The sequence below is a fragment of the Rattus norvegicus genome, chromosome X, assembly GCF_021556685.1.
Source record: "Rattus norvegicus strain SHRSP/BbbUtx chromosome X, alternate assembly SHRSP_T2T, whole genome shotgun sequence".
NCBI classification, from domain to species: Eukaryota; Metazoa; Chordata; class Mammalia; order Rodentia; family Muridae; genus Rattus; species Rattus norvegicus.
Window position 1 is genome coordinate 70243560 of NC_141554.1, and position 15674 is coordinate 70259233.

At 36.8% G+C, this 15674-nt stretch overlaps 1 protein-coding gene across 3 annotated transcripts in view; it reads right to left on the reverse strand.

The window, feature by feature from the left end:
* Eda2r (ectodysplasin A2 receptor) overlaps positions 1-15674 on the reverse strand; it is a 44587-nt gene that overhangs the window by 27800 nt on the left and 1113 nt on the right. For 2 of the 3 annotated variants that reach the window (XM_087599321.1, XM_087599320.1), the window contains exons 2-3: positions 10820-10915; positions 2251-2356 (exon numbers count right to left, since the gene is read on the reverse strand). In XM_087599321.1, coding sequence (XP_087455447.1) covers positions 2251-2340 — 90 coding nt within the window. In that variant the 5' untranslated portion in view covers positions 2341-2356; positions 10820-10915. 3 annotated transcript variants of the gene reach the window in all.

Below are 15674 nucleotides of genomic sequence, written 5' to 3' on the forward strand. Positions count from 1 at the left end.
TAATGCACTCTCACTGTGGACCAGTACTATAGTTTCCATGGACAGAACATCATTCTTCCTTGATTTGTCATCTTTCTTGTTCTATTCTATTGAGATTTTTGCATCTGGGTTATTTTATTAGTTGTGTTTATCAGATATTTTCTTGTTAAAATACTTTCAGTATTCATGTGATAGAATTTATATGTATAGTTTAGAATTTAAACCCCTAGTCATGTACTAAGAGAGCCTGGTACAACCAAATATTTGAATATCAGCTGTAGAATCAACCACAATTGCTGGATAGAAGGCCTATAAAAATGTCCTTCTAGCCAATTTACAGTGATCCTTTTTACTCTAATAACTATTGGAAGTTTAATAAACAAGAATAACATGATATATAGTGGAGCATCATCAAGATTACAAGCAAGCAGATTGTGATAAGCATAGGAATTAATGTTAGATCTATTGGAAGAAAATTGAGATGCGAAAAAATATTGGGAGGAAAGAGTTGGGAAAGTATTAGTGTCTAATAGTTTAACCGTTTTTAAAGTTCTGGAGGGCTAGAGTTCATAAAAGAAAGAAGAGGGACAGGGAAGACAAAATAAAAAAGGAAGTGGAAATTAGTAAGAAAGTACATGGGTTGAATGTAGGAAAAAGAATACAGAATATATAATAGTGTAATGGGTTAGAAAAAAAGCAAAACAGTCATGGAAACTAAGCAATATATGACCTAAAGCAAGACACTTTCAGAATATTTTTTCAAGAATTAAGATTGAAAAATGAAAAGAAAACATAAAAATTATCAAAAAACATTGACAGTAGCAAAAAGGACAAAGTATAATAAAAAAGAAAAGTCATGTCCGTTAATATTTCTTTCATCTTGGAGTGGGTTTTGAATTCTTTCTTCTCCCTTCAAAAGTTTCCTCTGGCAAATTGCACTAATGGGGGAGATGCAATTTGTTTCTTATTCCAGTAGAAAGCTGTAAAGCCTGATTTTGTGTATGTATTGTCCCATAGAGATTAGATCATAACACTTTGGATTGAGTACTTGGCACAGCTGCACTGAGACGAGCAGTGTAGTTCTCAATTCCCATCTTGATACTCTGTGTAGTTTGGCATCACTGTGCTGGAGAAGCCAGGGTGGGATCCCTTGCTGTGGGTTCCCATAGAGTATAGCCACAAACTTGGGATAAAGAGGGTGTGAATTGCACTATCATATTTCAGCCCCTGGACCCACCCAGGTTTTGTGGCAAGTCTTTCCTCAGGCTGTGCCACCTTGCTGGTGTATGAGGAAGGGAAAGAAGGTGTAGGCTTTGTCCTGCAAGTCTCACTTAACCTCAACCAGAGCCCTGCTGTGAGAACGAAGCTTTAGTTCCAAGGTTTCATCTCCAATTGCTATCCAGTCCTTGGTTATGAGCTAACTGTTACTGCAGTGCTGCTGAGTGTGTGTGCTGTAAAGTGCCTCCCCGTGGTTTCCAATTACCTCACCAGAGCCAATTTGTGCAGCTAGGCACCAGTTCACAGCCACTCTTGTCTGCATCCCCACAGAGATCTCACTTGGCTTAATAAGTCCATTTACAGCTACTGTCTCTTGCAAGAATAGAGATTATCCTGTACTATCCTGTTTTCTTTCACTGAGTTGCATCATAAGATCTCTAATCTGCCAACTTCCCTTAAATGCCTATTCTTCTTTTCTTGAGTAACTTCCAGGCAATTTTACAACACGGCTTCATTCTTACCATAGTGTAGAAGCATTCTTTTTTTCTTACATCCTTCCCATCATTTTTAATCAGATTAAACATACCTTGCTTTGCTTAACAGATTTCTTTAACATAAGAAGTCTAGAGATCTGCATTGAAATATCTCTTCATCAGGTGCCCTAGTATCTTGTTAAACTCTTCCCTGCCTCTGAGTCTACTTGCCTCAGTTCTTGGGAACAATGACTATTGTTTCATACTATTTGCATCTCATTATATCTGCTGAACTGAACTAGTCATAGCTGTGATTCACTGTATTGCTAATATTGCCCTTTCTCAGATCTTTTATCTTTTTAAACGTTCTTTATTCCTTTCACAACACACACACACACACACACACACACACACACACACACACACACAAGCACACAGATCGACAGACAGATGCACACACACACACAAACACACACACACACACACACACACACACACACACACACACACACACACAAATGCACACACACTTCCAGGTTCCTGAGATTTAAAAATATAAATACTGATCAAAAGCTTTTACCTTAGAGAGCTCCTGTCCAGGGCCACATTGTTGGCAGGTGACACAGCGCCCCCATTGGTCCCGGTACTCATTTTCTTGACAATCCATCATGAAAAAAAAAAAAAAACTGTGGGTACAAAAAATAAAAATAATTACTAGTGATCTTAAAGAAACATTTAAAGTAGTGACTTCCCTGACATGTGGCTTCTGTGTCTTCTTCTGAAAATGACCAAGGAGGCCAACCTAAAGTAGCTAAAACTTTAGAGTACTGACAATATGCCCAGAACTCTCTAAATGCTTTCTATAAGGCAAAGCATTCTTATCCAAAAAGATGTCACAAATTACTGTTCATTTCATTTTACAGGTAAGTGAACTAAGGCAAAGGGACAAACACATTTTCAGCTTGTGGTTATATCAGGAGCTTTACTGGCAAAAATTAACAAATAAATTAGATAAACCATTGGTTTCTTCCTACTGGCTACAAATATGTGAAAAGCTCTTTTTTTTTTTTTTTTTGGAGCTGGAGAGACCGAACCCAGGGTCTTGCACTTGCTAGGCAAGCTCTCTACCACTGAACTAAATCCCCAACCCGAAAAGCTCTTAAAAATCACCTTTACACTTAATGAATTTGTCAGTATTTTCAATATTTTCTGACTCAAGCAATATGAAAAATATAATCCTTGTTTGTGAATGAAAAATTTGAAACATGATTTTTCTTTGCCTAAGTAACTGATTACTTGAGCTGGGTCATTCCATTTCAACTTACAGTCTTGTATGGATTACTAATGGCTACAGTTACTTAAACTGAGGAAATTTTACAGTGTGGCCCTAACCTACACTAGATAGCTTAAGAGGACCATTTGTGCTGTGTTTCTTCAAGTCATCATGAAGATTTCGAAGAACTATACAAATTAAAAAGATAGCTATGGAACAAAGGCTCAAGGAATATATACATTATACCTGGTGGGACAATTTGTCATTCCTAATCTTATACAAGACTTTATTTCAGGTGGATTCTCCACCCAGTGAAAGTCCTTGATGTATATTTCTAATTATAAGAGAGGTATGTGACCCCAAATCATCTCTGCCAAGGTCACCAGTAGAAATCAGAAGATGTCCTGGCTGCATTTTTCTGAAGTATAACTTTTCTCATAACTGTCCCCTATTTCTTCACTCAATAGAAGGTGGCCTATGAAGTCCACATTTGAACAAAATGGACACACTTTCTCCTCTGTTGTCAAATTGTCACCCTCAGAAGACAAGCTTCCCCTCTTTGCTCTCCATCTTGTCATTGAGGGAAAAACATTAGTCGTCTCAACCTTCACTGATAAGGGAATCCAGTATTATGGCAGCAAACCCCACATAGATTATCTAAATAAAATATTTCCTGTATAGTTTTCTTTCCCAGAAAACAGGAAAACATCGATAGGTTCTACAAAGCAGAAGTCCTTTAGAGATAAATTCTTAACATAAGCACCTGGAATTTTGTGGAAGCTGCTGCCTGTGAAGCATGCGTGAGGCCATATTTTCAGTTTGGTTTCCAAACTCCAATTCACCCACCAGGCATTAAATTGCATGAAACTTAATGTCCTCTTTAATCTTGGTTTGAAATGGTTTTCTAGGTAGGTTTCCTACCAAATACACATACCAGGACACAGTAAATAACATGGAGTCTCTTTGTCTCTCCTTTTTTTTTTTTAAATCAAAACAGTTACCCAAAACATAAATTAAGTTGAATTTGAATTGGAGTTTAAGAAAACTTTTATTAACAAAAGAAAACATGTACTCTGGACTGTTTTGAAGAATCCTGGGTATACAGCTAAAAATGCCTAATAAGCAATAAATGTCATCACTCATATGAGGCCTTATACCCTGTGAATAGCAATACCCTACAGCAGATGTTAATTTCTGGTAAAAGTACAGAAAGAATACATCTCTGTTGCTGACTTTGTCTTTCTACAAAGTATTATAGAAGATGTACTTTTGGAAAAGTTAGCAATTCACAACCAAACATGTGGATTTTATAGTGAAGAATGGTTGATGCTCTACACCAAGTTAGTTCCAAATGGTAATCCAACAGCGCTTGCTGTTTGTTATATTCTGAGCATGCTTACTTTCCTTGCCTACATATATGTCTAGCTAGGAAACTTAAGATTGTTTTACTTTCCAATTTTGCCTTCCAGACAATGCATCATAATCCCATGTCAAGTATACTTGCGTCTGAATCACAACCCTGCCATTTACTAGCTTTCAGAAATGTTTTCCTTTTCATAGCATCGTTCCTTTCAGCCATACATTTGGTACTTTAACAACAGGTACTTTCCACAGTAGCTTAGAAAGAGATAGATATAGCAGTATAGGGTTAAAGTATCTACTACAAGAGCACGTGTTACTACATGGTACTTGGTAGATTTGTCCCCAATTTACAAGAGACTTTTCAGGAGTGTGAATAATTCAAGGGAATTCACATTTGTTATTCCTAGGATTTGCAGGAAAGGAAAGAGAAAAACACATAAAATACTTGAGTGGCCCACTGTATCAGGAGCCTGGACATCATGCCAAGAAACAGGTGTCTCCAGAGCTCACACCTCCTCAAAAACTGCTCCTCCCAATAACCTGAAGCTGAGAAACAGTTTTCCCTCAATGTGTGCAATGTCTAAATCATCTTGGCTCAACTGACCCTTGGTTTGGTATTTGTCGAACATGTCTTCTTGGGATATTTCTACATAGAATTAAGTAGACAAGGTTTAGAAATTTTGCAAGGAAAATTGTTTCTTAAATGGAAATGGAAAGAAAAAAATACAAATTAATTGGGGATGATATTAGAGACATTACTGAGCATCAGATCATTTCCCACAGATTAATCACTACCATCGTCACAACCTAACTCCGGCTGATCCACGACCTGGGACTATGTTCTTTTTATATCATTACATTAGTGGAAAGAGGGGAGATGAAAGAGCTTGTCAGGCATCTCTTATCTCCTCTCCTGGAGCACGACAGAGGCTAGGTGAGCTTCTTTCTGCTTCTGTCAAAGGTCACAATCCTTTCCACTGTACTGTACAGGCCACGCTCAAAAATCCTACCTTCGCCTTGAGCAGCAACAAAGGAAGAAAAGTGTAGGCAACGAAAACAGATTGACATTGAAAAGAGTCCAGACGCAGTGCACAAAGTCTGGGGTTTGTGACAGGAAACATTTTCCAGGTAAAGATGTAGAACCTTTATATTGCCTACTCCATTCCTTTCCCAGTAAATATGACCCCTTCCCATAGGTTATTGCCATTCTCGTTTCTGTCATGTTTTCCCTGTCATTTAATATCACAAATTTAACTCCAAATATAGGACATAACATTTTTGTGTCTATTTTATATAAGTTTTCTCATAAGAGATGTTAAAATGTATAATTTAAAATTGCTTTCATCAAACAATATGAATACACTTTTTTATCTTAGATTATAGTGGGAAGATAAGTTATACTTAAACTTAGTACTTAAAAATTCAAAACTTTTTTTTTGTCTCAAAGTGGGATTATGAGACAAAGAAAGAATCTCTTCTCAGATCTGAGTGATCCAGAGTCCCAAAGTACAATTGCACTTTGGTCAACATGGAGCAGGGAGCTAAGGAACTGAGACCCTGGTAGTTTGTTAACCAAGCACCTTTAGAGTATGAGAAGTTGCTGTCAGTTTTAGATATGCTTGCCTTCTGGAAAAAGAGTGCACACCCCAACACAGACCACAGACCAACAAGCATCCATAACTATTTTCAGAGTCAGAAGAAACTGAAGTTCTATTATTCTTGTTGTTGGTGCTGCTATTATTATTATTATTATTATTATTATTATTATTATTATTATCTGCTAAATCACGTGGGTAAAATATGAGTAAAAAATGGGAATCATAGTGCATTATGTCACTTCTTGAGTATAGTGGGGGCTACTGCTCTCAACAGATTCCTACCCTTTCAGAGAGCATCTCTCTTCTAGCCAGAGAATATGATTTGCAAGGGAGTCCCACACAATGCCATTAGGAAAACCTGGTACTCCAGGAATGCCCATGACTTTTAGTGAAAGTATTATGTCCTGCAGTGAGTAACCTTCTAGTCTCAGCTTCCAGTGGCATCTCCATCCTGTCCACCAACAGTGTCCCTGATACTACCTTCCACCACAGCCTCTTAACACCTGAAATGGTACCAGTGCCCAGCATGCCTTCTCCTGAGGCCCGGGCTACTTTCCTCTCTATGGGACAGATGCTATTTCTCAGAAATTCCTATAACTTTTAGATTATTGTGGTTGTTTTGGATGATTGTGGTTGGGCCCCAGTGGTGGCTGACTTTAAAATCTCAGACTCACTTGCGAACAAACCTTACTGCCAGGAAGTTCCTCTTTTGTCTGAGTACACAGAACTCCACAGAGTACATAGAACTTCAAGGGGCATCCAAGAGGAAATCCTCAGTTTGAAGGCCTTATTTCTGCCAGTCTGACAACTGTGGGAAAGTATATACCAAACATTCTCACTTTATCAGTCACCAAATATAGAGCCAAGTAAGAAGTCCTGCAAATGTAAAACAATGTACATGGTCCTTTCTCTGCCTTGATATGCTTGAATGTTTTCACGTGAATATACTCTAGATACTGACCTCATAAATTAGATGAATATAGCTGACAGTTAGTGAGATATAACCATCTAGCTAACACCAAAGGATTCATCAGTGGATTCCAGTTTGCCTAGAACCTCAGTCCAAACGTGGAGGTTTTTTACTCCTAGCCAGAATCTTTAGATAATTTTCTTCCTTTGGCTCTCTAACCCCTGACCTCACTGTCTCAGACCAGCTCATCTCTTTGATATGTAAAATTTAAGTGGAGGAACGAGTATCAGGATGTGATATTCAAGCCCAAATCAAACTATTGACCCCATTGGGGATATCTCAAAACCCACAAAACTAATCTCTGATGCTCTCATCTCTCAGAACCACCTACTCTACCTTTAGCCAGATGGATAAATGGAACTGAAAAATGGCCTGGAGAAAGGGCTTTTAAAGCCACATTTCATTTCATTATCTTCTGGAAAGTAACAATATGTGTATTTGACTAAAATGAATATTTCATATGTAACACAATAGATTCCCTCTGGCATGAATACCCACATACCCAGAGTTTCTATACCTTCCCACTAAACTTAAATGGAATTCTGTGTCATAGGAGATGGGATCTGGGATCTGAAATTCTGTACAGCCACTGACTCCCAAACTTGTGGGACAGATAATATTCATGGGTAAAATTTGACTAATGGTTAAAGGGTGAAGGAGAGAACTAAGAAGGGAAATTCTGCCCTTCTTCTCTCAGATTTTAATTAAACATTTCTGAAAGGAGTACAAGTGACCAATAAACACATGAACGTGTGTTCAGTAGGAATGCAAACTAAAACCACAATTAAATATTTCATTATTCCCTGTAACAATATATTTTTCTTAAATATGAATAAACAACTGTCATGGAAAATGTAAACAACTAGGATTTCATATAGTTTTGTTGAATGTCTAAAATACTGCAACATTTATCGAAAATGATTAAACATTTCTTCAAAAAGTAAAGCACTGTGTTATCATATGATATAGCAATTATTCCTAAATATAGATTCCTAAATATATATGCCAAGAGGTGAAAACACATGTTCACACAAAACCTTATACATAAATGTTTCTAGAAGCTTACTCATAATAACAGGAAGTTAAAAAAAATCAAATGTCCATCAACTCGTAAACAAAGATGACAAATAGAACTTAGTGTGTCTGTGAAATATAATATTTATCTAGAAAAAGGAATGAAATACATAATGTATGCTATAATGTATAATCAATCTTTATTATGACTAACAGAAGTCGCAAGACAGGAAAGGCCAATAATGTGATTTTATTTATATGAAATGTCCAAAATAGATAATCCACAGAGACAAAAGGCATATTTATTATTTGTCATAGGCTGGGAGGAAGAGACAATGACCAATCAGTGCACAATGAAAATGACCTGGAATTACATGGTAGAAGTTTGTGAACATATTAGATAGCATGACATTGTATACTTGAAATGGTAAACTTTATGTTATATGAATTGTTTCAGTTTTTTGGAGAACAATGATCTTCATTTTTTAATACTTGAAATATCCCACATTTTCCTAGTGAATATTGCCAAAGTTAGCCCCAAAATTAAAATAATATTTAAGGCTGCTGTAAATAGCCATGATCCAACTGATTGACTTCATTCTACCTTAAAGCCAAACTTCGTAATTGATGTGTATGAACACATGTGTGTACTTAATGTTATAGTGTTCCATTAATATTTTATTAAGTATATGCACATACACATATTTATACAATAAGGCTGGAACAATAACTACAAAAATGAAAAATGCTTCTTTACTTGTCCTATCTCTGTCATCTGCATAATATCTGAACCTGTTCCCATTGTCTTAATTCCCCAGAAAATAATGTAGAAGAAAGTCAATACAAGCAGACAGGAAGGAGAAAAGGAATGACGTAGGCATTAATAATAATCTCACCATTAGCTCACTGTTCCCTGAATAAATGATGTTGGCTAAGTTTCTGCTGGATGTAAGTCACTCACGCTGCTGGGTATGCAGCTGCTTCTGGCCACCCTTTGTGGCTGCTGCTCTTCTCAACTTGCAGAAATGCCTGTGGCATGAAGCATGGTCTCTCTATCTAGGATGGGTAGAACTTGCAGGATGACAAGTCTAAATTAAGAACTCAGGACTTTAGGCTATTTGCTTTGCCTGGGCAGTACAGAAGTCCTGAGATTAAAAAAGGGTGATGAAGATAGCAGCTGGCCCATGCCCTACCCATTCCTCTCCAGCATGCTCAATCACCATCCATGAGCACAGGGTTGTCACAATCAAAGCAGTTGCTCAGCTGGGCCTTGAGAATAAGTCTTTCCTTGAAAATCCAGCTTTCTAATCGGTATCATGCCCTTCTCAATTCCAGATGTTTAGCCTGCAGTTCAGATGTTGCTCCAAACACTTAGATACTGTCTCTCTGTTTTCTCTTTTTCTGGTCTGGTCCGATCCACTTCTAGCACAGCATTCTCTTGTCAATTTTCTATTTCCATATTTTCATACCATCTTTCTAGCTCACTCTTTGTAAAATTTTATTTATTTTACTTATAGTGAATATGGTCCAAAATATAGCTCTGCCAAAAGCATCAGTCATACTCACTGCTGACTCAGGCTACACAATCATCATGAAAAGGATGATTATGTTAAACACTTCAGACCAGTGGTCTTTATTCTTAGTTATATTTTGGAAGCTCCAAAATATATTGATACCTGGGTACCACGACTGAATTTCTGATATAATTAGTCAAAGTCTGACCTGGGCGTCTGGAATTTATACAGTTTACCCATTAATTCCCAAGTCCAGCTATTCTAAATAACAGTGTGGATGCAAGAGTTTCTTTAGCTTTCTGTGTTGCTTGAATATAAGTCACAGTCAGCAAAAGGGAATTCTTATTGTTCCATAGTCAGAGGTAATCTTCCCATATTTTCTTCTTTATAACAGAATGAGAGGTGAAAAAGCAGAAAATAGAAGAATGGATCCTTTAAAACATATTAGATTACATCCTTTTCAACTCTCATTGGCTTTCCCTTTTATTCACAAGATATCTGAAGTCCTTCTAATGGCTCATGGTATTTTATGTAATCTGGCTACCTAATCTTCCTCTGTTATCTCTAGCCACAGGCTCCACTGTTCTTCCTCTCACTCCATTCACTGCAGTTATAGTGTTCTCATTTCTATTCTTCAAATTAAGCAGGGATATTTTCGATAGAAGGCCACCATACCTTCTCAAGCCAGCAATCTTCTCCTGAACACATACAGTTGATTACTTCTCTATTTCTTCAGTTATTTATTATCATACCATCTTCTTATAGAGTTTTCTGGCCACTATTTTAAATTGGAATTTCCCTAATCATTCTATCCCTTCTCATTTCATTATTCTCCATAGTACTTGTGACCTTTCTTATATGTTATGGTTTTCTTATTAACATTTGTCCTATTTTTCTCCGATTAAAGTAGAATCACTATGAGATCATTATACCTATTATGTTTACTACACCATCTAAAATATTTGAAACAGTGCCTTGTTATACAGTAGGCACTAAATAAGTATTTATAGTTGCAGCAAATGGTAAAAAATCTTTAGAATAAGTGATAATATTGATATAGTAATAATGTTTTGATACAAGCATGGGAAAAAGGGCTAGGATATGTTGTTTTAATTTTGGTTTGTGTAAATGTATAATTTCATTTAGCAAAATAGCTCAGTGAGAAGGCAATGGATTTGTCATGAAAGGCTGATGAATGGGTTTGACCCTTGGAACACATATTTATAAAGTAAATTGTCTTTTTATGCTCAAATTTGTTAAAATATATGCCTAGAATAAAAATAATTGAGAGAACATGGTTGCCTATTATAGTTTTTCATTGGCTTCTTTTTATATTCTCTTAGTGGGTGTAGAATTTTCTCTATCAATGATATCAACTTCAGGAAATAAAACGGAGTTGTATTTAGTTAAAGACTCACTGGTTTACTTTGTCTTTTATTCCAGTGCACACAGCAAGAGGTGATGGTCCATCTGAGGTAGGCAGAAATATCTGTTCTTTTTCAAGGCAGTTGTCACTGTAGAGATAGAATTAATATTTGAATGGGGTCACATCTACTTATCCAAAGGCAAAAAGTAATAATATGGGTTAAATTTCGGATTGTGTGCCTGCACACACAGTTACCACATAAAAAGACACAAATTGCTCAAAAAGACAAATACAACTTAGAAAACTGTAAATTGACCAGAAGAAAAGGCCAAAATCTACAAAACCAGATAGATGTATGATTTATGCAAGCATTAATGAAATTAAGACCAGTCAACTCCAGGCTGACTTTAAGGGGAAAATACTCTTGATTTCTGCTGAAATAGTCATCCCAAGTAAAAGGGAAGGCAGAGAATACTTTGGATTATGTTCAAGGGAAAAATGAGACAATATGTGTGAAAGTGCTCTGGAAACTCCAGATTGTGCTTCCCATGTGAAGAACTGCTATGACTGTTGTTAGTGTCCCATCCCAAACAGAAGAGCAAAGGTCGTGGAGAAAAGCCACAGACCACGTCAATTTTGAGCCAATATTTAAAGCCTCTGATTAGCTCTATTGTTACAGAACCCTAAATGAGTCACTGGTTTGTGCATTGACTACCATAAGACAGCATGAAATTGTGCCATGAGCAATAATTAGTTATCTGCCCATAGAGTGCTCAAAGTAGAGATTCATTAGCTAATCAAGGAAACTGGTGGAGTGTCCAAGAAAACAATCAAAATTATGATATTATTTCTTTATGTAGGTGACTCAGGAAGTATCCTCTAATTTCTGATTTCCCTTACCATTGTTTGGTCTTGCATCATATTGTTTCTACTCTGTTCAGGTTACCAAGCACTCTAGAAGAACTGGACCACCTCGAATCTATCGGTCCTTTTACCTAACAACAATCAAACATGCCATCTCTCCATCACAGAGCCAGGGAATAAAATATCCTACAGAAACAGTGGGACAAGCCAGTAGGCACCTGTAACACAATGAATGGCAAAACTATAAAATAAGACTGAGAAAAATCAGCCCAGAGATTGAGACCTATTTGTAGAAAATAATGCTCCATTGCTAAAGTAGTTCCACCCCCTTTTAAAGCCATGCCCAAGAAACAGGGAAGCGTAATTTGAGGTGAACATAAATAAGAAAGATTGATATACACTTATAAAAATGTCACAGTGAAACCCATTGTTTTGTATGCTAACTAAATAAATACCTAGAAGAAAAGAAAATGTGAAAAATGTCCATGAAGAAGACAAAATATAGGGCTTGAAAGAGTTGGCATTAAAAAAATATCTGGTAAAAACAAACCCGTGATTTCATATAATTATGCTCTGTGAAATAATTTTCAGAAATAATTTCAGATTTTGAAAATCCCACACAAAAAGGTCATCTTTTTATTGTTTAGAGGAAATTACCATCTCTATTTGACCTCCTTAATAATAGGCAACTCGGTATTCACAATGTGTTTTCATTATGTTTCTTTTTCTCCTTTTTCCACAACTGGATAAAATATAAGTTAAAAATAATTGGTAAAGGCATGAAATTCTACAAGGGTATATCAAGATAATCTCAACCCCTAGCATTCAAGTCCGAAAACTGGAACTATGAGAACAAAAGCATTTCCTCAAAGTTATATAGTTTAGAGTGGAATCTAAGTTGCTCAGGGCTCAGTGCTTCGTCTCTTTCCCATACACACCAAAAAGCAGGCTATGTTACCGAGGAGCCAGCTTCTCTTTTCCTCTTACTCTCACAACAGAGTATTGGCTCAGTAATCCCTCAACCGGAAAAATTCCAAAGGATAGACTGGTTCAGGGAAAGGTAGTTCATGAAAGGGAAGTAGTACGGCCCACTCTTTCTGGCTTAGTCACAATAGTGACTAACAACCTCCTGGAAATAATGACATTTTACTGTTTGATTCCATCATATATTACATGGAAACCACTTCACTTTTTCAGCGTGGGTTGATGTCTCTTAGGGATACTTATAAAGAGTAGCATTAGATCCTCCAGGGTGGATGGCTAGTCACTAACTACTCAGTTGATAATTAATTTTCGAAGCTAGGCATTCTGTTAGGACTTAGTCAAAAGAGAAAAGGCCACAGTGGAATGAAGAAGGCTTATCATCTATAAGAGAACCAACCTAGAGAAACACTGAAAAATATAGTTAATTCTAATCTAAGGCAGACTAGAGCCATCCTTATATCTCTCATATTTATCTAATAATAATGGTCCTGCTAGTTTAAAGAATGATGAAAGTGGCCAGTACTCTTCCCATTAAGCACCTTAGGGGAGAGTATATGGGTGGAGCCCATCTTCTAAAGGAAGCGGAGAAAACTTGCTTCTGCTTCACAAGCTTCAGCTCTGAATAAGGTTTCACTGCAGGGAATAAATCAGGCAGCCAACTAAATAAAGGAAGGCTATATGGCCTGCCTGAGGTTTCTACACTGACTTACTATTTGTTTTTTTCTTGGGTCTAGGGCCTTTTTCTCCCTGGTTTCCCTTACTGAAAGATTTCAAATACAAAATAACTGGTACAGGGCAATTGAATGATTATCTTCCTCTCTAGTGTCAGAATTAACCTACCTAGCCATTATTTTATGTTCAAACAGCTGTAGAAAATGAAGAAAAAAGTGAATTAGAAAAAAAAATGTGGCTTGTAGTTATGTCTCAGACACATACAGACCAAACAATCTCGAGCAGGTTTCATTTTCTCTGAGTACTCTCTATGAAGAAATGATGAAATTAAAGAATTGAAGGAAATAATGCATTATAAAGAAACTTGTTACAACCCCCCCATCTTGTTTTTAGACAGTTATTGCTATCTCTCTGAAGTTGTTAGCACTCAACTTTTGTATAATTCAAAACTTCAGATTCACATTTATTTAATATCATGCCAGACGAGAAATGAAAGAAACCCAGCTGCTTTACCAGGGAACAGAATATGAGGAAAATTTAGTCAATTATCTTCAGATCTCTGAACTTTTAGAAAAGAGAAACAGGTTGGTGTAAGTATCCCCAGCGAACACTACTAGAACATCTGACTACAAGTCAGAGGCATAATAAATGCAGCCGAACAAAAGAAAGAACTTCCAACAGTTCAGGATTTCCCCCGCACACAGATGATGGGTTCTTTCAGAGAACAATGCAGGTTTTTCCTCTAGAAATGTTCAGTCAGAGATGAGATGAACTCTTAAAGGTGAACTCAATTGTTGTTAAAGGAAACATATGACTCACAGAAGCCTGCTATTCATCAAGTATTGGGCTATGTCTTTTGCAGAGATCATTTTTAATCCTTCCAATAAGTGGGAAGTATTTCCCATTTTCCAGGAAAACAGAAGTTTAGGGAAATTTTAATTTTTAAATCATGCTTACTTGTGAGATATATATATATATATATATGGTTGTATATATTCTTTGGTATATACGACCAGTGAGTACTAATGCATCAAGAAAATGTTGAGGACAGGATTCCAAACAGCAGGTAAATCGACCCAGGATTTAAAAGCATCTGTCTCTAATTCTACTCATAGAGATGGGATGAAAATATGTATTCTTTCAAACCCCGAGAGACCTAACCCTAAGAGAGACCTTCCATCCTTCCCTTTTTAAATCCCATGTAATTCATCAACTTCAAATTTCTGAACAGTCAAAGTTGGTATGACTTGATCAATAATACATTATATTGCCTCCTTTCTGTTCTCATAGCCACCACATGAGGTCTAGGGCTTTGTGTACTTTTCATTTGTCCACTTTTGTGTTTTCCTATTCAAGGCCAGCTTATTCACATTTACTCGAAGCATAGATCTGACTTTTTCTTCAATTCTGCAGCAACTGGGGTATAAAGTGAATAAATAAATAAATAGGGAAAAAAGAAACCACAGTGGCTCTACAATCATCTGTCCTAATAAACAGAACCTCAAGCATCCAGTCTTGTGTAGTTGCCCATCAATCTAACTTGTACTTTTCCCTAACGATACTAAAACACCCAACTCAACTATTGTTCCTTTCTGTGCTCTGAGTTCCTTGCTGCCAGACTGTTACTCATGTTTTCTCTACTTAAAATGCCTTCTCTCCTTTTTCCACCTGTTGAAATCCTATCTGTGCTACATAAATCTATCTTAAATAATAACGGCTAACATTTATTGAATACTTATTTTGCACTGTGCTAAGGGTGTGCATGTAGTTTACATGGATTATTTCATTTTATCCTCATAATAACTCGATGATGTTGGTACTATTATTAACTCAACTGTTGCCTGTAGTAAAATGAAGCTCAGAGAGGGAGAAATATTCCTTTACTCCAAGGTCACACAGTCAGTATGCGGTGGAATGAGATCAGAATACAAATACTTTTGCTGTCTAACAAGTAAAGGTGTTAGGATTGAACCACAGTCAGCTTGGCAGAATAAACACACACCTATACTTACAGCATTTAGGAGCTAGAAGCAGGGAGATTGGAAATTAAAATCCTTCTCAACTAATATAGAACATATCATTTGGTCCAGCCTTACCTACATTGGACTCTATCAGGTCCCAAAGAAACCTGAGACAAGTCTCCCTCAGTGCCTCTGGTGAAAAATCAAACACTCAAAAGCTATTAAAAACATACAAACAAGCAAACAAACAAAAAGAAACAGACCCCCCCCCTGTCTTTCTCTAGCTCTAGTTGAAATGATCCTTACTTGAAAATTTCAGAGCATTTTGCTTGCATGTTTAAAGCTCATCTTGTGCCATATTGGTTGTTTTCCTATCCTCAGGATGAGTCTGTTAAGGTCCCAGGGTTAACAGCCTCTATATCTTGG